Source organism: Pectinophora gossypiella, chromosome 16, assembly GCF_024362695.1.
Source record: "Pectinophora gossypiella chromosome 16, ilPecGoss1.1, whole genome shotgun sequence".
NCBI classification, from domain to species: Eukaryota; Metazoa; Arthropoda; class Insecta; order Lepidoptera; family Gelechiidae; genus Pectinophora; species Pectinophora gossypiella.
In genome coordinates, this window is record NC_065419.1 from 4,904,602 (window position 1) to 4,929,435 (window position 24,834).

General features: G+C 41.6%; 3 protein-coding genes across 10 annotated transcripts in view; 1 reads left to right on the forward strand and 2 right to left on the reverse strand.

Moving 5' to 3' along the window:
• LOC126373644 (golgin subfamily A member 6-like protein 22) overlaps positions 1 to 6,209 on the reverse strand; it is a 31,923-nt gene extending 25,714 nt beyond the window's left edge. For both annotated transcript variants that reach the window (XM_050019861.1, XM_050019859.1), the window contains exon 1: positions 5,995 to 6,209. The gene's annotated coding sequence lies outside the window, so the exon portion shown is untranslated. The remainder of the gene's footprint in view (positions 1 to 5,994) is intronic.
• Positions 1 to 21,795, forward strand: part of LOC126373642 (reversion-inducing cysteine-rich protein with Kazal motifs) — a 32,320-nt gene extending 10,525 nt beyond the window's left edge. For 5 of the 7 annotated variants that reach the window (XM_050019849.1, XM_050019848.1, XM_050019850.1 and 2 more), the window contains exons 4-18: positions 13,576 to 13,659; positions 14,550 to 14,586; positions 15,162 to 15,344; positions 15,916 to 16,095; positions 16,592 to 16,818; positions 16,895 to 17,027; positions 17,304 to 17,445; positions 17,630 to 17,741; positions 17,855 to 18,020; positions 18,629 to 18,781; positions 19,039 to 19,218; positions 19,531 to 19,705; positions 20,031 to 20,176; positions 20,441 to 20,580; positions 20,675 to 21,795. In XM_050019849.1, coding sequence (XP_049875806.1) covers positions 13,576 to 13,659; positions 14,550 to 14,586; positions 15,162 to 15,344; positions 15,916 to 16,095; positions 16,592 to 16,818; positions 16,895 to 17,027; positions 17,304 to 17,445; positions 17,630 to 17,741; positions 17,855 to 18,020; positions 18,629 to 18,781; positions 19,039 to 19,218; positions 19,531 to 19,705; positions 20,031 to 20,176; positions 20,441 to 20,580; positions 20,675 to 21,307 — 2,691 coding nt within the window. In that variant the 3' untranslated portion in view covers positions 21,308 to 21,795. Of the gene's footprint in view, positions 1 to 13,575; positions 13,660 to 14,549; positions 14,587 to 15,161; positions 15,345 to 15,915; positions 16,096 to 16,591; positions 16,819 to 16,894; positions 17,028 to 17,303; positions 17,446 to 17,629; positions 17,742 to 17,854; positions 18,021 to 18,628; positions 18,782 to 19,038; positions 19,219 to 19,530; positions 19,706 to 20,030; positions 20,177 to 20,440; positions 20,581 to 20,674 lie in introns of those variants that run through there. The other 2 variants (XM_050019853.1, XM_050019854.1) reach the window with 2 other exon arrangements.
• LOC126373641 (brefeldin A-inhibited guanine nucleotide-exchange protein 3) overlaps positions 21,786 to 24,834 on the reverse strand; it is a 28,965-nt gene continuing 25,916 nt past the window's right edge. Inside the window, exons 23-24 of the mRNA XM_050019847.1 lie at positions 22,195 to 24,807; positions 21,786 to 22,090 (exon numbers count right to left, since the gene is read on the reverse strand). Of these exons, the coding sequence (XP_049875804.1) occupies positions 21,878 to 22,090; positions 22,195 to 24,807 (2,826 nt within the window). The 3' untranslated portion in view covers positions 21,786 to 21,877. The remainder of the gene's footprint in view (positions 22,091 to 22,194; positions 24,808 to 24,834) is intronic.

Below are 24,834 nucleotides of genomic sequence, written 5' to 3' on the forward strand. Positions count from 1 at the left end.
AAAATGTCATCTTACATCGCAAACTCCAAAAAATACCGCTGGTTTGTCTTCTAGCGACTTATAGAGCCCTTTATTTCGATAGAAATTACGAGCGTGAATGTGAACTACTTAATCATTTCCGCCTTCAAATATTTAAAATGATCTTTACAATAAACGCAGTTCAGTTTGACTAGACTTTTTAGTATAAGTACCGCTAATAGGCTACAGAATAAATTTAGCCACAGCTGGTCCGACCCCGCCAACCTGGGTCACTCAGCACATCAAAGAAGCCGATGTCTTTGAACTAACCAACTGAAAACCGACGTACGCACGCCAACTGCACACAACCGTATGTATTAATATCTAAAATTGGTTTTTATCAAAGGACCCATAAATATTTTTGTATGCTGTAAAGAACAGATAGTTTGTTACAAAGTTTTACAGTCACACTGCTCATGAAGTCGCGTATCATACAAGGTAATTTTTAGTTTCATTATATTGCCTATCACAAAGCGTTATATCTTCAAAATAGAATTGATATTGATTGGCATCCCGCAAATTGAATCTTGTCATTGATTGGATATCCAAGTCATGATGTCCCGAATGTGACTATTCGTTACTCGAATTGTTGGCCAGCGCGTGACAATCACGACGTGGTCCCCACTGCCGGGAATTCGCCCCGTGATCGGGATGCCAAACATTGCCGATCCGGACTATCCTATGCCGCCCACGTACCGGCAACTTTAGTGCCGTTTACCCTACCGCGCCGTACAACTTACTTAGGAAATTTCACTGGCTACCTTACCGAATTTTTCTAGTTTGCGTCCGGAATAAATCAGTCTTGACGTATTTACGAGGTGTTTTGAATGTTCCTCTGTTTACTTTTTCGTTGGTGAGTTATTGGCTACCTGTGGTGATGGAGGCGTCCACTTTGTAGAGTATTCAAATTATAAGCCGCATATAATGTTAATGCTTATTAAAGTTATGAGGTATTTTAGAATTAGGTACCTAATATAATTTGGTTTATAATTAATACCTACTTTATAATAAACCAGCAGAAATATTTTTCACAGCAACTGCGTTAACTCCTTGAGTAATTATTTTGTAGCGCGTATTTTCGAGTTTGTTTTGACATCATTATCCTTATTTATAGCCTTGTTAAAGTGTAAAGCAATACCGTTGGTAATCTGTAGTGAGGATAGTAGCACTGATGTCGCTTTCCCTTCAAACTTGAAGATGCGAAAACAAACAAACGAATGCGCGTGAGTCGTTCAAAGCGGTGGAAATAGATTCATCGGACTCCTTTCATGTCTGTCGGTCCGTCCCACGTCCGCGACACTCGCAGTCTTCAGATATTCGAGCCCGGATTTCTGAGATATAGATGAAAGTGGAATGAAACGAAACTTCTCAGTTACATAAAAAATAACAGCTGATGATACGCACGAGTAAAACACTAGTTGTCTTTATTGTAGTTTTGATATTGCTTGTCTATTCCTTTTTATATAAACTCTTTTCTTCTTGAAGTCTTAAAGAAAAACTTGAACGTGTATTTGCAAATATTGCTTGTTTTAAAAGAAACATTTTTCAAAACTTTCTTGCATATCTTGAGTACGAGTTTACAGCAACGCATGTTTTAACTCTGCTGATGGAAACTCTATCGTCCCTTTGGGAAAGCGTTGAAACTACGTAATATAATACACCCTCCCTTGGCTTCGTGGCTTCGGGAAATTATTTCCATCTCTCCAAAAGTATTCGATATCCCGTATTTTTCCCCGAAAACACGATAAAACAATTTATAAAACGACTTTGAGAATTGGAAAGTCTTCAATCGAAAAGTTGGAAGTTGGTATTCGGTTTACGTTTTTTTTCTATTTGGTAATGTTAATTGTTTTATAACATTTGTAATCGCCGTAACCTAAATACTTTTTTGGTATTTGATCAGGTTTTGATTTAGAGGATATTTTGAATGTTGTACAAGGCAGAACCGATTTAGTATGTAAGTACCTACCTAGTTAAGCTCTCATTCTTCTTCATATTCTTTTCTGTAGTGGCTTAAACTAAAGTAAGTAAATATTAAAGTTACTTAACTTCAGAAAGTTCCTCTAGGATCGCACTAATAGCGATACGAGCTCGGGCATGGACCGCGTGTGGGCAAACTTTAATATCCCTACGTTACACAATGGACACGCAAGCTGTGGATAGGGACTGTACTGTGTGCAGAATAAATACTGAACTAGCTGACTCTAATATTATAAATAAGAAAGAAAGTAAGCAGGTACCTATATCTATGTTAAAGTAAGGAAAGAATAACTAACGTTAGTTATGTTGGAATAAAAGTATAAGAGCGGGTAGTATAGGTACGACTCATATGTACTTACGGGAATTAAAATGATATCAAGGAGAAAAAAACACGACCCGTTCTTCAGTAGCGGAGGGTATACAACGTGATATTGGGAGACTATATCGGCGCAAAGTATGTGGTACATATTATCGCGTCTTTATCGTTTCTCAGAAGGGCGATAATACAAGGGGAAATGCCATGAAGTGGGGGGACAGGAATCTCTTCAGCCTTGCTTCAGCTCGTTAATCACGCCTGTCAGCGGCGTGACGTCTTCACCCGCTCCCAGACAAACTTTATTGCCAGACATGAGTTTGGGAAAAAGACATACTCCGAGCGTCGTAAATGTCGCTTTAAAATTAAGTACGTCACGAGCTAATAATGTTTGGTCAGGTTTTTAAACATAATGAAAAAGGAATATTGAATAATGTATTTTATTGTAAGAAAGTTTGCTGCACAGTTCTTGGCAAGTTAACCAACGTAAAATATTTTCTTTAGCAAAGGATATTTTTTCTTGCTATACTTACAGAAAAACTTATTGCATAACAATAGAGAAGCTTTTCGAAAGATATTCGCGTCGCGATTGTTTCACACAAAACAATATTTCTTTATTCTTTCAGCGGTTGAAAAGCCAATAATAGTTTGTCGCGTTTGTAACTCGGTTCAAAGTCATCTATTCGAGTATCAAAGCGTGTAGGTATGTAAATCAAGACAAATTCAGTGGGAGACATCAAAGCTGTGATGGAGGCACGATTTGATTCCGTCCTTTGATTGCTGCGACAACTCGCGCTATTTTAGAACGACCGTGTATAGCCGTCACTGCCGATAGGGTTGCCACTTATTTATAGTCAGGACTATGAGTTTGTGATTTAATACGCATCTGTTTCGATTTAAACCAAAATTAGTAAGTATTCATTTAATTTAATTGTGGAACTTTTATTTGTCGCTTTTTGTCCTAAGAAGTTTTGATTTTCTTTGGATGCCTAATTAAGTATAAGAAAAATTAAGAAACTCGTGGTATGTTTACAGTATTGTAATAAGAGTCTAATTAATGAAACTCTGAAGAAACGTCAACTTTGTAATCTTATCCGAGTTCTTCCTAATTCCGATGCTTTATGAAAGAATTATGTTACTTACAACTTTGAACACGATTTTGAATGTTTTGGTTCTGGTTTTTGTGTATAAATGTTATATTCTAAAAATACTACTAATACTTGCTAGATATGGTGATGAAGAACTTGATAACAGCTAGGTATGTACTTACTTAATGTTTTCATGACCATACACCGCCATACCTTAATTAAGTTAAATGTAGGTAATGTTCCGAAGTTTATATCTTTCTGGTACCTATAAAAATATAGAACTGCTCAATCCCTACTTAAACTATTGCTTTGCTTGTTGCTTGGACTTAAAATATTATTCGGATAAATATCTTTCTTTCTCCCTAGGACCAAAGAAAGGGTTTTCTTTCATTAAATTGCTTATTCGGTACTTAACGCGCTTTATATGTTTTGTTAGCCCTGTGGCACATCCATCAGTAGCCGAGCTAAGTACAGCAATACGGGAATAATTACCGGCGGCCGCTAAACTATTTAGGGCGTCCGTTGTACACTTGCCATCGTTTTATTCGTCAACCCCTTTGTGTTTTAATTAGCTCGATACAACGATCCTGAAACGCTTTGAAGAGATAGCTCCAACATCCATTGCGGTTTCAGTCTTTTGTTAGGAACAGTACCTACAGTCGGTGGAACTCAAAAGTTCGTAATTAAAAAAGTGGGACACGATATCTCTCTTTTTGTAATTTCAGAAAGTTTTAAAATTACTAATTGCTATTAATGACCTCTGTGTTTGCTGTTGATAATGAAACTTTATAGTTAGCTTTGTTTTGAAAAAATGTTGCTCTACTTTTGGCAAAGATTTCCAACTACATATAACAACATACAAAATTATTATTTTGTGATATTATCTTCATAAATTGTATTGATATTTCTCGCGAATAGTCGTAAATGCATAAAGACATTGCTTCATAATTGCATTGACATTTAGCAGAATTGTTGTAAGCAGTTGAGATCTTTATTGAGTGTGGTGGTACTAAGGGATCGTATGATGGCGTTAATGTATTTTAATGGAGTATTAACATTCGCTATAAAGCCGCGGGTACGCTCCAATAAACTCGTGTGTGGACATTAATAGTTCCATGTTAGAGGAAAAGCTGTTGACACCAAGATTGTTGGAAGATACATCAATGTCTTACATAATAAAGCCTATATTATTGCAATTGTTTCTGGAAGAAGGGGATATTCCCGTTTTACACACCACCCAGTGCTGTTCAGTTTTTACGTTTTTTACATCATCATCATCACGTTTTTTACATCATCATTTATATTTGTTTAGATGTTGAGTAAGGCATTCCTAGCAAGTCTACAAAAGTCACAGTCACCTGCTTAATGAAACGGCTGTTACGCCAGGCCTGATTTTCATGTAACACAACTTTCAATCAAATTACCCTCAGTTAGACTAATTTAGAGAGTTTCCCGAATCATGTTCTTTGTCCCTTGAAATTTGCAAATTGTTGTTGGAAATTAAGTTTAGGATGTTAATCCACTTTGAGCGGGTTGGCGTGTGATCACTATCCAGGTTCGCAGGTGCTGACGACGTAGAGGAATGCTGTAATATCGCGCTCCTCGCCGCTCTACCCGACGCAAATTTTATCGGTGCACTTTGTTACTTGTTAGTAGTCGGATTCTGTTCGGGTTTTGAACCATTGTCTATTAGAAGACAAATGTTTAGTAATCCATGTTAGAAGGAAACGACTTATTAGTATAATGACTTATTAGTTCGTCGGATAGAATTTCCATGCTAGGCATGTTTGGTATGCATAATCCTGCACCGACAAAAGCGTGGCTCTTAAATTGATGATGATGATAGATAGAATTTGTTGGTTAAATACAACATTACACGTAAGTACACATGTATTATATAATGTAAAGAAAAGTAGGATTTTTAAATATCCTGAGAAAGAACTGAGATTTGCGGACATCAAAGAAAATATCTATTAGTGTTTCGGCACAAAGACCTATGCCCTAGTTGTCTTTGAACTCTTGAGTATCTTTCAAAAGATCTTTATTTTGACAATGATTTATTGTAAATTTAGTTTGGTTGGATGACTACTTGGCCGAAGCATAAAAGATAAATAGCGTAAAGCAATGTGTGTACATAAATACGAGTAGGTATTCCTGCCACTACAGTACACAATGACTTCACCAACCATATTTTATTTAGTGCGACATGTCGCGGCGCACTGCAAAGTGAGGTGCGTTCCGAATCGTAATAGATTCATTGCGTTGATGGCTTCTTGTGAATCATTCCAACCATCCGTTGCTGTTAGTGCTAGGTTTCTAACCTCATAGATTACTGAAGAACGCCGACAAACGTGACCAAAGAGTTTAGTTTACTAGGTATTCATCATTGTGTCGGTTCATAACGATATTTTTATTAATTTTTCTGGGCGGTTCTGCCGTTACTAGAGCATTATGAAGGTATTGTTAATGTGAAGTGCATTCATTCACGCATTTAACAATGAATGTGAACGACTATGAAGCTTTACAATGTAATATTTATTTTATTCAACCTTGTAAGATTACTTATTATTCATGCATTAAAATACATATAAATACATTGTTTGTTCAATAATGATGTTCCGGGAAGGCTCGAGCGTCCTCCATCATGCGAGGCACGTCTGTGACAGGACGTGTCATGGCGTCAAGTCAATACCGTGCTATGATGTCAACCAGCCTCCGATTGTCTCCATGCTAATGTCATGGGCCACCTCCTCAATATCGTCGTGATACAACGGAATATTCTTGGCTAGGGATCCACGATGTAGAGTTACTAGACCGTCCGGCCAAGTAGTTAATGCCATCTAATCTACAATAAGTCACGTCAAAAAAAAAAAAGTTACTAGACCAATGGGCACGTCCCAACGGTTAATGAGACAAAAATCTTTTATTATAAATTATACTACAACAATACCTCCATGATTAGAGGCGTCACAAAATTGATAGAATTATAGTAGGTATCGGAATAATTGCTGAATAAATAAATTAAAATAATTTTAATTAAAATTCAGTCATCAGTAGTGAAAATGATGTTCTACTCTGACACAGATGAAGACGCTCCTGGTTTATTTATATAATCTACGGCCTTATCTACATTAAAATCCTGCGGAACACTTCTCTTCAAATAGGCTTACAACTTCACCGCCATTGACAAATGGGCGCCGAGGATTGAATAATAAGCGATGTTTTCGAATGCCTGCCCGACCAACGCATAAAAATACACCCGCGGCTCCGTTGTTCGTTGACTCGTTGTCTTGTCACCTCTACTTCATGCTGCAGTAATAAGATTCTCAGAACCGCCGTATTTTTGATTTCAATTTGCTCAAGAGTCGCGCGTTGCGTTCCATTCGCATTTGTTGATGTTTTTGATGCTTCATTTTTGTCACGCAGATTTTTAAATGGTGTTTATAACTAATCATTTACTGTTTGATGCTTTCGTACCTTGATTTGGGTCATTCTTTTTTATCTTTGTTTATTGTAAGTCGGAGGTGGAAAGCTTTTGAATATTTTTCAGTAATCCATCGAAATGTCGTCACGTTGATATAAATTGGGCCACATAAAAGAAAAAAATGCGACAATTCGGGGCTAATGTATCCATAATTCATGTGTTCAAACGAAAAGAGAAGATTGCTAATTTTAATTCCAAAGCTATTACACCTTGCAATTTGGCGAGACAATAAAGCGATGATTGCGCTGGTGTGGGCCGAATTAGACTTGTTTAAACGACATCTGATTTGTATACAATGAACATTGTTCGCGAGGTAGAAGGTTAATCGATCAACGTGTTATGTCAACCCAATATTGACTTGTGATCATATTCTCGTAATTCTGCACACAATGGACCTAGTGCGGGTCAGATTTAGCATAATAGAGCGATCTGTAGACGAGACGAGAAACTCGAGCAAGAAATGGAGCCCCTACACTAACGATCTCGGCACTATACCTACGGATTATATGACTGTACAGCTGGGAACGAAAGTCGGTGAACAGTTTTCAATTTTAGGTATAAATAAAAGTTTCAGTGCCGCGCTACTTTCGTTGCCGACTGTAAATAAGTAAGCAAGTGGAGCAATACCGTAAAGTCGTTTTTTTTTTGCATTTCCGAAGAGCAGATTTTTTAAATGGAACGTACTTAATAGGTACTGTCTGCTAGTATTGCGGCGACCATAATATACATACACATAACATAAACAGCCTATATACGTCCCACTGCTGGGCACAGGCCTCCCCTCAATCAACCGGAGGGGGTATGGAGCATACTCCACCTCGCTGCTCCACTGCGGGTTGGTGGAGGTGTTTTACGGCTAATAGCCGGGACCAACGGCTTAACGTGCCCTCCGAAGCACGGAATCATCTTACTTTTTCGGACAATCAGGTGATTCAAGCGTGAAAAGTCCTTACCAAACAAAGGACAGTCTCACAAAGTGATTTTGACAAAGTCCCCATCGGGAATCGAACCCGACCGTAACATATATTAATAAAACATTGGTAAAACAAATACAAGTAATATTTCTTTTAACAGACATGGTTTTGTAATTTAAAAAATATCTGAGTCTTCCTTGTTGTTTGGAATTCGTGTGTTAAAGTGGAGTCGTGATAACCTTTTAGCACTCGTAGGCGATAGTGGTCGATGTTTACGTCGAAATGCATTTGTGTATAGCACTTATGCACTTTAGTGGTCGTTTATCAAAATATGGTATCGATAATAACCGGACACGAACAGTGAATAATATTTATAGAATCACACAACCGATAGAAAATATTGATGCCAGACAGCAAAAAGTGAAAGCATAGAGCGGACACAGGATTAATATTTTTTGTATTATTTTTAGTTCGGGAGTCACATAGAGTAGGCAGGTAATTAACAATGTAGCTCTATAAAAAACCTTTAAGTATAAGTACGTAGATATATTGAGTTCATCACAGGTAGGTATATATAGCGCCAATATAAAAGATACCTATCAATCCGCTTGTTGGTAGGTTTCTTTGTGTATGTGCGTACGAGTTGGATAAAACAATTACTGCTAGCATCTTTAAAAATAAAAATGCAGGTTTGTTACTAATTAAATCATTTAATAACTGTTACCAAAACACAACATGTAACATTAGAGTGTAAAAGCGTCATTCGATCCGGAATGTTACGTTACGCGTTGGAGTCCGCGTCAATTAATTACATTAGGCGGGATGAGCCCATAACAACATGTGTTTATTTTGATCACAGCCGACGCAAGCTTCATTTGCTAAGAGGCTACTGTTTAAGAGCTAGCTATTACGTAAGTTGTGTTAAAATTGTACGTACTGAATACAAATGTAGGTTTCAAAGTAAAGTACTTACCTAATGAATTGGATGGGACGATGTTTTCATCATTACGCTTAGGTTTACGCTTGACACTTGATTCAGATAAATAGAGATTATAGGCAAACAACAAAAAAAAAACAAGCAAAGCGCAAGTGTCCAAGTTTATCAATATAAACAACCTTTTTTTTTTTTTTTTTTTTTTTTTTTTTTTTTAACGTTGGGAAATGCGTTACGCATACCACGCCGCCCGGGGGGACGACGTGGTTATGTGGGACTCCCCGGGAAACCCGGTATACCCACTAAAACCCAACGGTGTTCCTCCTCGCCGCCATGTGGCGGGGATGCGGGAACGCAATTGCACACAACCGCGTCCCCGCCGGCGGATGCCCTCTTGGGCCCAGCGCCTATGGGGGCGCAACAAGCGCCTCCCCCTCCGCCGAGGGCTGCCCGGAACACTTGGGCAGCCCTACAGCACGGGACCTATGTTGTGGACGGCGGTCCCCCGACCACCGTCCACAGGTCCCCGTTAGGGTGGAGCAGGATCCATTCATTGAATGGTATCCATCCGCTCCACCCCGGCCTTCTTGGCCTTGGCCTTCTTGGCCTTGGCCTTCTTGGCCTTGCGCTTCCCCTTGGTCTTCGGGGCGCTCTTCCTCTCGGGGGCCTGGTTCTTTGGCTGGTTTGCCGCAGAAATACAGCCGCTCCCACCGATCGAATGTGACGCCGGCTTGCCCGCAGTCTCACACACTGGGCAGTGAGGCTCGGCGTCACAGTCTCGTGCCCTGTGGTCCGGTTGTCCGCAGCGGAAGCACAGTCGGCTGCGGTCGAACTCACAGGAGCACTTAACTCCCATGTGGCCCGGCTCCAGACAGCGGAAGCACCTCATGGGTCTTGGGCTGAGGAGCCTCGCTCTTGCCGAGGTCCATCCGACCTGGACCCGGCCGGAGCCGGCCACCTTTTTGGCAGCGGTGACGGGGCAGCTCACCCAGAGGGAGCCGTCTCCCCGCGGACCGACCACGATCCTGCCGCACTTCACTGCCTCGAAGGAGCAGCCTCCCTCCTTGGCAATCGCCTCCGCCACCTCCACAGCGTCGGCCGAATCGTCCAACCCCGTGACGCGGATTTCCGCCCGCTTCACGGGCCTGGCGATCCGGACTGCCTCTGGACTCAGGACCTCCTTAAGCTTTTGGGCCAAGGAGTCCGCCTTCTCAGCCGAGGCCTCACCCCCAACCTCTAGCATGCGAGCCCCGGTCGCTGTCTTGCGGAACCTCAAGCTATTGATCTTGAGGTCCGCAAGACGGACACGCTGCTTGGCGTCGGAGAGGATGGACGCGTACGTCACACCTCTCTCCTCCGCCCCTGGCGCCAGGGTGAGCGTCACCGCTGCCGATTTGGGCGCGCGAAGCCTCACTTTCGCGCGCGCCGTGGGCTGAGCCTTTTGCGGCTCCTTCGCCACTTTGGCCGCCTTGGCCTTGGCCTTTCGACCAACGACTGCGGTCCAAGGCAGCTCCACCGGTGCGGAGGCGGGCTGACGCCGTGCCTCTGCTGCCTCCTGCGCAGCCAGGCTTTTCTTCTTGCCCTTCCCCTTCTTACTAGAAGAAGCGGGTGCAGAAGAAGCCTGGCTGTTCGTGGGAGCCTCTTTGACGAGGCGGCCACTGCCGCTTGCCGAGGCGACCGGGGCCCCTGCTGGCGCAGAGTGAGCAGGGTCTGCCCTGGCACTTCTTGTGTCCGCCGCAAGCGGAGGTCTCTTACGCGGCTCTGGGAGGAGACGGTCTTCAATCCCGGCCAGCCGAGCGTTCAACATGTTCCCGAACATCTCGGCGTTGGCGCGGGCTGTCTCCTCCAGTAGCTGCCGGAGGCTTGGCTCCGAGCTCTGAGGCTGGGAGGGTCGCTGCCGCAACTCTTGCAAGTCGCGGCGCAGATCGGCGACCTCCCTCGTGAGCTTGGAGTTAGCAGCCTCCAGCCGCATAACCTCCTCGGACATCGTCCGCTCCCTTATCTGGGATACAGCCTCCTGTATGCCCTTCACTGCATCTTTTAGGGCCCGAACGTACGTCCCCTTTAGATGTGAGGACTTGGTGGCAACCATCGTAATGGTTTCCAACGAAGTCCTCACAACGTTGGCCAGGGCAGCGCTCGTCTGCTCTTCCTCCTCTTGGATGGGCAGGTGGGGGCTGGGCTGTAAAGAGGCCCTAGCCTCCCTCAGGTTCCGGGTCATCCCTGCCACCTCCGCTTCTGCCTCCAGCCGGAGGCTCTCCGCCAGCTCCTGATTGTATGCCGCCCTGGCTGCGGCCAGACCGACATACTTCCCGGTGGAGGGCGGGCGTCCTCTCCCTCTCTTAGACCTGTGGGCCGCCCCTTCAAGGGGCAACACAACAGAGTCCCCGGAGTCATCCTCCACCTCGAGGTCTGACCGGTTCCTTTTCAGGAACCGTCTTCCTCCCGACAGCTCCGACCCCACCGTCACCATGCTAGCGCAGGAGGAATCATCGTCCGAGTCCATGGACTCCTCCTCCCGGCTAGCGGTGTTCGCGATGACGGGCGTGTCACAGCGTGACAGGACCACGCTGAGCCGTCTCTCCTTCTCAACTTCCGACAGCAGATCCTTGCCGCTTAGGATCGGCCGTACGGAGTTGACATTCTCCGCAGTCCCCTTGCGGAGACGGGTGGCGCAAGCGCCTAGGCCAGGGCCCTGCAACGCTTCCGGGGTGGTGGTTCCCGGTTGCATCGCAGGGTGCCCCGCGGACTTAGTGCCCGCTTTACGGCCGCAAAACGTCTGTGCCGGAGCACGCTTTTTCTTTTCTCCTTCAACTTCTCCCTTTTCTCCCTCTCTGCCTCCTCCTCTCAGCTCCGAAACTTCGGCTATATTATTTTTTGAATGTTCCATTTTTAAACCCACGAGTATGGGGGAAAGGGTGGTCCATCCGGGCAGTGCCCCCTGTACCCGGATAACCCTAATACCGCTGGGGTGCGGGAGGTGCCCCAGGGTTGGTCGCTAGCTGGCGGAGAATACCCCCTCCGCCACCTTCCGGCGCCCCGACGCCGCGCGAAGGCCCGAAGGCACCTCAACGCCGGGACTTTGGGGGTTTTTTATTGAGGTTGGCTCCTCTTGGGCCGGCCGACCAAGGCAAGCCCCTTGGTCCTGGTAGGCCGCGAGACATGTCCACGACACCTAACCAGGATAACAAGTTTGGCGACGGTGGCCGAAGCCTGTCCGACGGGCATGTATTCATGGCCGCCGAACCCGTCACCGACGGCGCCACGCGCCCTCCTCCTCCGGGTGGATTTTTTAAAGAGGTTGTCTCCTCGCGGCCCCCCCCACTTGTGTGGGAGCGGCCCCCACGCCTCGGAATACCGAGGGTTGCGGGTGGCCCGACGGCCGCCGTGCAATACGAACGACCGCCGCGCGCAGGCGAAACGCCTCCTCCCGGCGGTTTTTTACAGAGGTTGTCTCCTCGCGGCCCCCTCCACTCAATGTGGAAGCGGCCCCCGTTCCTTTGGCGCCCCACCACAAAGCGCTAAGGGTTACGGGTTGCGCAGCGGTGGACTTTGCCACCGCCGCGCTGGATTCCTCTTAGCTTCACTGCATCATTGGGCTAAAGCGGCACCCGCCGATGCAGCTACTGAGCCCCCCCGCCACGACAAGGCGAGAATCCATTGGGGGGGAATATAAACAACCTAACATAACATGTAAGTATCTCCCACTCCTGGACACGGAATGAAACAATGAAGAACACTTTAAAGTACGTTCTATAATTTATTTATAAACAAATTAAACTAGTAAGTATGATATTTTTTTGTAAGTACTTATTGTTTTTTTTTAAAGTAGATATAGTGATTATGTCCGTAATCATCAACAATACTGAGGGCTATATTAGACCATGTTTCCACTGTTCAAAATAATAACGAACATTAAGGGCCCAGTCTCCGGTTGCAGAATTCAGAATTTGAATATTTTCACCCCTCTCGGGTAGCATTATACGTACAATAAACGGTAGTCAAAGAAATATTGTAAAATTGCCTAAAAAAGGAAAATAATTGTCAGACTTGGATTGAATTGGAGACTGCATCCTTAATACTGAAGGGATAGAAGTAGGTTTTACATAATGACAGACAAAAGGACAGGAATTATTACTTAATATACCCATTAAGGAGAAACAGTTTCATTTTAAAATTAAGGGTGAGCTGCGCCTTAACAGATAGGATTAGATTGAATTGTAACACATAATACATTCCCAGTATTAATAGGCCTGCGTAGCTGCAAGATTTACTGATACTAATAGGCATATTTGGAAGATGCAAGCCTGTATCTTCAAAGACCATCGACCGCTTTATTAGAGACGACGGCCCAAGCACTGATTGGATGGTTGCACAAAAAGGAATATCAGAATCAATTATCTTTGATATTTGCGATAGCTGGAATTATGCAGTCATTGATAATTACTACTACTTATATTCAATGTTTTAAAATGAGTACTCAATCCTACCTACATAATAATATATTTACTTACCGAAATAAAAACAAAAAAATAAATAAAAAGAAATACTTAGTGTATGTTGTAGTCTTGAAATTAAATGATTTTTCGAAGATGTCGAAATATAATGATAGTACCAGTTACATCGGTCATTGAATAATTTATTAGTCCAACCGGGAGCGGCTAAATCCTGGGCATTGCTCCTTTAGCGCGCTACTCTTCTCTAGAACCTATGATTATGTCAAACATTCCTGCTGCATAGGATAATTTTATATTCTTTCTGAAGGAAATATTAGGATGAAGTAAGAAAAGTATAGCTACAAGTATTTTAATTTGCAAATGTACTGAAGAGGTAATTCGTTTCAGATGTCGCTGGTGGAGATTGCTTCCGACTCGGCGATGAGAGAGGAGAGGATACAGAACATATACAAGTTCTGCACGCCGCATTTGGTTAGTCTAGTCTAGACTATCATAGTAAATATTACCTAGTATTAGTACGTGCATAAACTTCTTAGCCGCAAGCTTGCGATGGCAGAGCGGTTAGAAAACAATTTCGGTTAGAGCTCTCTCTCTTTGATTTATCAGAGATAGTTTTTAGACCATTTTAGGTCCTATTTATATTGTTTTAATTTTAATTTTGTAAGTAATAAAAGTTCAAGTTACTTTTTATTACAATATTATACTAGTGAAAATGAGTCAATCATCAATGTTTTAAAGTTTTCTTACTTGTTACGTATCATGTTCAGACTTATCTATTGTATCTATGTACTTACTCTTTCTATTTCTCTTTTGTTTTGTATTTCCTGCATGTGCAATAAAGTATTCAAAAGTCGTAGGTACATAAAGATTTGTTAACACGCATGCGAAGTGAAGGCAATCTTGTTTTCCGAATAGTTTCTCTCCATCATACAACCAGCATATTTAAATTAATTGATCGTAATAAACAGGCGTCGTGTTAACATCTACAACATCACATCCGACCATATTTTGTGGGAGAAATATTTTAAACACGCTTATAATGGCTTATGTTGAGGGTGGAAAGGTGATATCGTTCCATACAAAGAACCACGAAGCCCCGCCAAGTGTATTGAGTGGGCATTATTGAAATAAATCTTCATTGAACGCCGTCAATAAACCGCCTATCGTATTGTATTGTAATTGGGGTCGTTTCATGTTACCAACGATCTCTCGTCTCTACATATCTACGTCTCTGTACAGGGTATCCGGTTACCCAAAAATATAAAAAGGCGAGGAATAAAAGAATAAAATGACATAAGGTCTATAAAATCGAACAGCAGGATAGATTTTGAAGAAGTTTGACAATGCTTTTTTGTTCACAGATAGAGTTTTGGATATGCATGAATCAAACTATTCAAGGTAAGAGTCATTATATAGATTATACAGAAACTGTTATTTTTATATAGTTTAATACGAATTAATAATTGTAGGAATGGATAATTATTATAATAATAATCAATTTCGCGGAAATAGTCCGTGCAACTCTTCTCTAACAAACCGTCTAAAAGTTAGACTTTAGCACGAAAGGAATGCTGATATTAAGTAAGTGTCACAAGCTTTTAGTAGGAAGCCTGTCGCCTTTACTTAGTCCCGTATGATAATGAAGCATTCTAAGTTCCTTTTTTTTCACCCCTGACCAGGCAAGCAAATAATATGAGTAAGTAGTATATAAGTGAAGTAAGAAGTATGTATTTACACATCTCTAACTCGGTGAAGTCAATTTTCTCCGGATAATTAAGTGTGGCGTCCCCAAAGTGTCGCATAACCTAATATAATTGACAGAAATCCACTGGTTGGAGGATTCTGGAGAATTTGCTGCTTCAAAAGCCTGCACGGCCCTGAAAAAAGTGCAAATGCTTTTGACAATGACGTTGTAAATCATTTAAAATAAACGTGCAAAGCCAATGATGATGATGTATGGTATTTATCCCTAGAAGTGGTGTCCGGGTCGGGGTGGTGGGGCCGTGCGTGCTGCGCGCTGGGCCGCGCGACTTCCTGCCGGCGCGCGTGCGCAACTGCTGCCGACACCACAGCGCTGACTGACGCCTGCCGCCGCTCCGATGAGATCGCCTTCTTCGATTGTGTGCAGAGGCAGCAGGAGGCGCAGTGGTGTTGTTGTGAGTGTGCTTTATTAATTACTCGATTGCTGGACTTTATTAAAGAAGTTTTTATAAAAGTTTTTGAAAGTTAGGATTTTTTTAGTTCTAATTAAGTTCTACTGTCGGACTTCCGCAAGGTCTTCTCTTTGTTCGTTGGCTGCGCTACTCCAAAATACTTCATGAATAATACTTAAAACACAGGCATTAAAAAAGTACTTATTATTTAAAAGAGATTTTGATTTTTTGAGATTCTTTTTCAATAGCCACTTGACTCTTTTTATTTTATGAATGCCATTTGTATTTATTTTTTATTTTTACTTTTTAATATCAAAATTCAAAAAGTTCCCAGCAGTGATCGAATAGGCTACATACAAAGATAAGATAAGACTTTTTAATATTTTCACAGCATTTCTTTTCGTGACAGCCAGTAGTAGTAAAGGAAGACAGGAATGATTAAAACCTTTTTGCCAATTTTGCTCTGTCAAGCCAAGTGATTGCTATGCTGGGCCGTACGTGACAGCACCCTCCAGCGTACCTAGGATGACGTTTACGTCCGAGCTTACCACTCTAACAGTCAATTATTATGCAGCGCAGACGCAATCACTGACATGTCACGAGGCGTGTCGAAGCGTGTTGTGGCGTCTGGGGCAGGCGCGTGTTGACATCACGGCTAAGGACCGCGCAGTCGAGGCCTGCGACCAATCTCCTGAGTTGATGCACTGCCTGCGCGACCTGACCGCTTCTACTGTGCATGCTGATACTTCTAAATGTAAGACTGGTTATTGGTGCATTAAATTATTTTTTGTAGAGTCTTTCGTGATTTCACATGATTTTGCAAAATATAAATACATATAATATTCCGAATTGGGTTAGTCAGAGGTACATTCACCGCAAGATGAACTGAGTAGGTACCCATGCTTCACTTGAACTCTTTGTTATACAAACGTGATGGGTGGTGATTGGTGAATAGGTATAATGGCTGTGAAAAGTACACTTGCAATAACTTTAATAACTCATTGTTGCAAGTCCGGTACCTACCGGGGATATGGTTGCAATATTGCGTTGAAGTTCAAATGTAATAATCAACCAATAATATTAGTACGTGTTACAACTAATCAAGCTTCAGATTTAGAGAAAGTGAACTTGAAAAGTCTGGTTAGATAACGTCCTCGACGTACCTTCTGGAATACCTCCCGACCTTCCTTGTCGACCTTTTCGAATAGCTTCTAGACAGCTTAATAATACAAATACACATATCATTCCAGATCTACCATGTTGCCACGAATCCAAGAGTCAAGAGTGCAGAACTACTTGCGAGTCCGTTCTGCGTCGCACAGGAGACTCCCAGGAGATTGCCAACGCCTTGTCCAAAGAATGTGGTGCTCCGGCCTTACATGACGGACTTTGGCAATGTTTCCTTAGAACTGATGCACCTACTGACGCCAAAGACGTGATTCCATACGACGTTGCTAAGTTACATTGCTGCCAAAAGGTACAAAAACCACTTATAGATAAGTATATGATTTGAATTTCGTATAGCGCAGGTACTAATGTTTGTTTCCGAACAGGCGACAACAATAAATTGTCGGAGACTATGCTTCAACACGTTTAACAATGACTGGCAGAACAATTGGCAGAAATTCTACGCTGAATGTCTAGGTGACCCTCAAGAAATCGACTTGACCCAATGCATAGAAGAAGGTAGGTTTTGAAAGTGTTAAAATTATAGTGCCCAAGATTTTTTATGTAAGTAAGTAATAAAGGTTGATGTTTAACCACACTGATGTTGAGTGATGATGCAGCCTAAGGTGGGACACCCTGATCTATTAGCAAATACCTCTAGTCTTGAAAACTCCAAGAATATTAAATATTTATTGTTTGGAAAACACTGATGGGCCGTGCGACAAGTTATTCGAGTCATTCGTTGTTCACATAAAAAGATTCCGATAATAGTATTTCTTTGACTATGTTTTTCAGTGGACACCCCGTGTTCCCTGGGCTGCGCTGGTTTGACATACTGCAGCCAGCTAAACAATCGTCCAACGAGTCTTTTCAGATCTTGTTCTGCTCAAGCAGATCTTGACGCGCATTTGGCTGTCGCTGAGCAAAAGGGAAATGGGTAAAACACACAATTCTTCTCTTTTAAGAATATAATAAACTTTACTTTACTTTTTAATAAAAGATACGTACCTAGTTAAAGAGTGAAACAAAATAACCAAAGGAAAATTAGTCGATACGGAGTTTTCATTTCAAGAAATGTCCGCATAATGATTTATTCTCATGGTAACTTGATAACGTTTCAGGTTTGTCACGGTGTCAGGATTACAATTGCCTTTGAAGAACTCTTCTCAGTGTACTTCAGACGTTTGGAAGAGTGTCGCTTGCGCTCTTCACGTAAAACCATGTACTTCCAAGGTTAGTTTTTTTGATTATTACCATTAAGGTGTATTTGTTATAGTAAATGCGGGGAAGATTGGCATAGGATGAATTCTATTTTCAGAACTTAGTAACAGTTTTATTATTTGCAGGGTCACAGCAGTCTCCTATGCATGGAAGATTGCATGAGATTGGTGTCATCGTGTGTGGAATGGTCTCGAACTCCTCCACAACTCACAGCAAGATCACTATGCGCCCGACTAGCACCGCAGTCCAACACTGCTCCTTGTGTACCACTCCGTCAGTTCATGGCTCCTAGTAAGTGTACCTACTAGGTTAGGAAAAAAGTACAAGATTGAGATACTATTTTACCCAGTTTAGAAATAAAAAGAGTGAATTCTAATGACCATAACATAAACTGCCTATATACGTCCCACTGCTGGGCACAGGCCTCCCCTCAATCAACCGGAGGGGGTATGGAGCATACTCCACCACGTTGCTCCACTGAGGGTTGGTGGAGGTGTTTTTACGGCTAATAGCCGGGACCAACGGCTTAACGTGCCCTCCGAAGCACGGAATCATCTTACTTTTTCGCACAATCAGGTGATTCAAGCCTGAAAAGTCCTTACCAAACAAAGGACAGTCTCTCAAAGTGATTTCGACAATGTCCCCATCGGGAATCGAACCCGGACCTCCAGATCGTGAGCCTAACGCTCTAACCACTAGACCACGGAGGCTGTCTAATGACCAATAAAGATATTTTTTATGGCTTTAGGATTATTAAGTACTTACCAACTTAAATTCTGATATTTTTTTAGGTTAGGTATTCCTAATAAAACTTATTATTATCGAGAATGATTAGGCTTCGATTGTTTGGTGATGTTTAAGTACTTACTTACAATGTAAGTATATTACTCTCTTCACAGGCATGGAACCACCATTACTATCAGCAACAGAAGCGGTGACGTCACCGTGTGCTGGGTCTCCCTGCAACGCTACTCAAGTCTGCATCGTCAACAGAAACTGTTTGCAAGGAGGCTCGTGCGCGCGATACACTTGTGTTGATGGGTGTCCATTGGGTAAATTGTTTATTTTTTTATTATTATTCCCTGTTTATATTACATAAGCCGTCCCGCCTTTTTGCGAAAAATCAAAGTGTCTTATTTTAAACTTACCTCTGGATATTACAATACTTACAGGAACTGATCAGGAAAAATCAAAAATTCCGATAGTACTGATCTATGAGATTGCTGATGACTTTTTTGGTGTCTTTTCGTAAAGAGTACCTAGTACTTATAAAAAAATACGGTAAAAGTGAAACTCCTTATCCTTTCAGGTGACGGCAGTACATATGTGGTTCCTATCGGAACAAGAGTAAGAGTGCCGATGTCCAGCCCAGCACAGAAGGCCTGCTATAAGATCTGTCAATGCACTACTAAAGGATTAACCAACTGTCAGCCTCTGCCGTGTATTGCGCAGGAGAATTGTCGTCTGCACGACAAAATTGTTCAACATGGTAAGTTATTTTTTCATCTTTATTCTAGTTTAAAATGTCACCAACTATTCTTTAAGTTGTTTCCAATCTTGACCGTTGTAAAAGTTATTGAATGTTTTTAAAATAATCGTAGAAATGTGACCTGTATGAACTTTGTATGAACAAGTGTATTTGTCATCCGAAAAATGGAGAACGTAGCTACAAATAAGTAGTTCTACGCATTTTTTTTCTTCTTTCGCGCGGGCTATGATTGCGGTATATTTGCATACTGACTGCGGTATGTGTAAGTTCAATGTTGATATAATTGCGTAATAAATTATACTCTTATGTCAGGTGAGAAGTACTACATGGAATGCAACCCGTGTTCGTGCGTGCTAGGCGAGCGCGTGTGTTCGCGTCGCGCGTGCGGGCGTGCGGCGTTGCTGACGGGGCTGCCTTGTAACTGTCCGCCGCACCACCTGCCCGTGCACACGCCGCGACGGCTCTATCCGAATGCCTGCTTGGCTAAGTGAGTTCAGATTTACGACTAAGATTTTTTTGTTTGTCGTCTTCCATATGATGCTGTAGACAGCTACTGAATTTAGTCTCTCACTTTTGATTTCTGTAACTCAAGTGCAGGATGGCAGGTTGAGAACAGCATGTTATTGTATAATTTCAATTATATTTTTTTCCTATCTCTTGTACCTACGTATTACATATCTACTTCGAGAAAGTAAAATCGGTCCGAAGCAAATCAATCAGAAGTTAACACCACGTAAAGACTGATTTCTGACCTCCACAACGAAAATAATATTCGCCAATTTATCTTGATCATGTTCTTTTCCTTTTTTTAGATGTGCTGGAGCAACTGATGCAGAGATAGAATTTGGTTCGCGAGCGCCATGTGCTGGTATATCATGTCCGCGGAGACATGCTTGCTTACCAGCGCCGAATATCTGTCTATCCAGATTGCAGACTTCTTGTCCTCAACATGTTTGCGGTACGTCTTTCCATTGGTTATTTTTTTTCCCTATCTTTTGGTCCCGCACTGACCTCACTCACATATTTTTTGTCATCGTAGCGATATTCATCGGTCACCAGGAGGTCACCAGGCCTGTAATCTGCCCAATAACCACTTTGACTACTATCTTTTTCACCAACCATTCTCATCGTTTTAACTCTTGATCTATTTACTTTTTTTCTGTTTTAGGTTAAGTATATTGTCCTGATTCTCTACCTAATTTGGTGATATTTCGTGTTACAGTTAATACAACGAGTTGTAACGCGCAGCCTGCGATGCCAGTATGCGACACAGACGGTCGAACCCACGCCAATCCTTGTCACCTAGTCATGAGTGGCAGACGGCTTGCTTACTGGGGAAATTGTCTACAGAAATGTTCAAATGTACTTAAGTTGATTTTCTACAAGTAATAGATGGATGTTTGGTTAGATTGATTTTCCAGGTAGTTTTCTAACGTTTGGTATTATTTTGTTACAGGCTGGAACAGTTTGCGGTGTAAATGGCGTTACTTATTTCTCCGAATGTGCTGCTTGGGCCGAATTCGTCAGCGTCGATTACAATGGACCTTGCTTAGCCGTGGGCCCTATCTCCGATGTTATGGAACCCAAGTGCCAATTCGACAGAATTATCTGTCCAGCATTAAAGAAACCCAGATGCCTTGGATTCACTGCCCCTGGTGCTTGCTGTCCGAAATGTGGTGGAGCTTTAAGAATCCTATATTCAAAGAAACAAATCGATAGAGCTTTATACGGTACTAACATATCGGCTACAGTTATAAATTTGAACAATGTTATGAAAGTTTTAGAAAGACACGTTAAGATAGCAGAGTGTGCACTTAGGGGATTTTTGACTATAGAGATGGAGATTTTCGTCACAGTCGAGTCAGTGTTACAGAATCCTACAGAATTGCAGCTGAATGTTTGTGTGTTAGAAGCTGAGAAGTTAGCTGATCTGATAAATAGAGAAAGTGCGTTAATATCTAGTGATTTAGGTTTAAGTGCTTTATCGTATGCTATAACTGTACATACATATCCTACGAGTAGTGCGACTAGTATAGGTGTGTCCATTATTCTATCAATATTGTCGCTTAGCGTTTATGTTTGGAGATAGAAGTCTGCACAGTCGGCATAATATTTTGTAAATAGTATTACATAATTAAGTTGTAAAGAAGAATAATTTTATATTTGTATAGTTGTAAATGAAACTTTATACACCAAATATTAATAGTGCCATTGTACGTAATGTACGTAGATGTTTGAGATTATGCTTTGGTCCGCTTTATAAATAATTATTACATAGGGCACATTATTGTAGTCATAATTATTTTTGTGAGTTCAATGTGCCATGTTTGTAGATATAGTGGTTTTGACGCCTTTGTTTGTAATGCAAAATGAATGTAGAAGTATAGTGAATAGACTGAAATAAGCATTTTATATCAATTTTACAAAAGACAATTTATATAATATAGTCGCTATACCAAATATGAATTATTTGTTACATTTTGTTGATAGAAGTTTAAAGATTTTAGATTTTTAAGAAATATATTTGTTCACCTGCTTAAAGCTGAAAAGATTAATAAAACTATCACTTCAGTATAATATGATTTTATTTTGCACGTAACACTGAACAATACAGGAATATACATTGTAATGTGAATTTATATTATCACAAGTTAATTGATCACTTATAATTAAATTCGGTCAAGTCTTTTTTGTCAAAAAATATATTGATTCTGTCGAGGAGTTGCGGGTCGATGACCGTTTTGGCGAGTTGCACGAAGCCCGTGCGGAGTACCGGGTGGATCAGTTGGAACCTGTCCAGCGGGAACGTCAGCACCAGCTCCAAGTATGCCATCAGAATGTTTTGGAAGCAGTGCCGTTGCACTTCTATGTCCTGAAAATAGAGCGAGTTTAATACCTCTTGAAAATAGATTGCTCCCGACACCAGGAAGCAAATTCCTCGTCTATTTAAGTAGGTAACATGTCTAAAATCCTCACCTTGCCGATGCTCAGCGCTCTCTGCTGTTCTATCTCCGGAGGGACCGGCTGTGGCGGAATTAGAGGTTCAACGTGTTTGTTCTTTTCGTACGCAGGCGGATCGCAAATTGTGATGTTAACCTTGCGATTGTGTATGTGACTATCGAGTGCATCAGACACACTGATTCTGTTATCTTTAGCAGGAGATTCGTTATATTTAGTATTCTGAGCCTCATCCGTAAGATCTTTGGCTTTTTCCAGTATAGTTTCTGGACCAATAGTGTCTTCAGTATCGGAAGCACCATTAGTTACATCTGTTTCGTCATAAGACTTTATTGATACCGTTGTTTTTTCCGGACTATCCACAGTTATAGACGCTTGACTGTTTGCTTTGAAATCAGCAAATGTAAATGGTTTTGGTTTGTGTTCTACTGAACTATCGGAGGATTCCTTCACATCTTTTTTGTCTGCAGTTGTATTATTAGATTCATTGGGTTCTTGGGCATAAAACTCTTCATAGTGATTAGATGACGAGTCTGTATCAACGGAACTGCATGAGATTCGGTCTTTGACGTCATCATGATCAAAGTCAGATACATGTATCAGGTGCTTTATATAACTACTGCATAATAGTTCCCAAGTGGTTTTCAAGTCAAATATTTTTCTGACAAAACGGTCGTACTCCAACGTCAAATTCAGTGAAGTCGTGTAGTGGTTGAGTATCATCGATATGTCGTTTGGTTTTAGTTTGAATCTGTGCACGCCGCCAAAGAATATCTCGGTTAAAGCTATTACTTTAATCAACCAAGATGAAGTTGTTTGTTTGTAAAGACTCGCTGCATGTTCTAGATTTGATACTTTTTGTACAAGAAACTTCAAGCCTGGTCGTGAATCAAATTGTAAGGCCCTCATATACGATAGTTCCAAACCCTTTAGTAACAGATCTACATTGTCACTGCTTATGAAGAACTTGTAGTTGCAAACATTAGATCCTGTTTTCAGACTTTCAATCAGAATACTGTTAATACCTTGGAAGATATCTGACGAAGCTTGAATTAATACTGTTGCGATGATTTGAACCAATATCTGGTGAGCAAGAAGCCCAACTACTAGTCCCCTATGTGGAACTCTTACTGTATACAACTCAGGATTTAGAGAATTAATCGACTCCTGGAGGTATACTAGGAATATATAACTCCTGTCATCAATAAGCATCAAGTTTTGTGATGAATTCTTTGGTGTCAATTTAGTATGGCCATCCGTTTTCAATTGTTCAGTTAGAAAGACTTGTTGTGCCATAGCGTGTAGCCTAACATTATCATTCACTGAACAATCTCGTCTAGCAGCAACTTTGACCATTGCCAGGTCTCCATAGAAGCTGTTGGAATTCTCTTTGAAAGCGTAAGTGATTTGCTTCAGTGGACTCAAGCTGACGTTGCAAGCTCTATGGAGACTCATGCATACTATTTCCCATTGGTTATCCGTCAATAAATGGCCTGAAGTCAAAATTATGTGCCTAATACAAGAGGCCCCTAGTCTAGCTATCGGTTCTTGTGGCTGTGCGATGCATTCTACTAAAATCAACATGGTTTGTTTCAAAGCAAAGGTCGCCTCAATACTTTCGATGGGCTCAATTTCCTCATTCTTATCATCAGGCGTTGATCTTTCTACGTTAATCTGTTGCAAATGATGTAAGTACACCACGATAGTATCAGTTGTCATACCACAACATTGTTTGAAGTTAGGCATAACACTGTCCCAGTGTGTATTCACATTGGAAATCTGACGCAACCAGTTCTGCACAGTTGGTAAGAGCAGATGATTTATGCAATGAAGACCAAAATGTGTTCCTGGCACATCTACAATATTCCTTAAAAGCTTGAATAACGTCTCCATAGCCGCTGGTTGGTTTTTCTTTGAGCACACTACAGTGGCCGAGATGAGTCCTTCAATAAGTACGTACCAAACTTTTAGTATGTTGCTTGGCCGATCAAGTTTTAGTAGACAATTATTTGTAGTGTTTGAGAGCGGTAAACTTGTAGACAGTTTCCGATATGAGATTAGTTCTTCCTCGTAATGATCGTTTGCAATGTATTTGGTAATATCCAGGGAGGCGCTTGGTATTATGGGATCGACCACTGCTAGAGGCATATCGCCTTTGATTCTGTTACCTGTGTTGAATATGGGGCATTTCGGCATATTGTACATCATTGTCAATATTTCTGCGCAGTTCTCTAGATGAAACAACGCTTCTTTGCACATGTCGACGATGACTTTTTCCGATTTTTCTTCACTGAGTGGTATGAATTTACTGTTCTTTGAGAATTTCAAGCTTAAGCTTGGCTTTTGCTGAGTTGGAGATGTGACCTTCTTTGGTTTCACTTCAGTGGCTTGGACCTCATCGTAATGTAAGCCTTTGATGTGACTTAACAGACAAAGAATACAATCCAGAGCGGCGTTTGCGAACACCAGAGTGTTGTCTGTATTGAGGAATACTTTAAATATTTCCAAAATGGCTGAGTATTGGTTGGCATTGTTGGCTGCTCGGAGAGTGTTGAACAGAGGTCGCCACCCGGACCTGATTTCCATTCTATTGGTTTCAACAAATTCGCATATGCATGATATGATTTGTTCCTGAAAGAAAGTAATAGGAGAAGCATT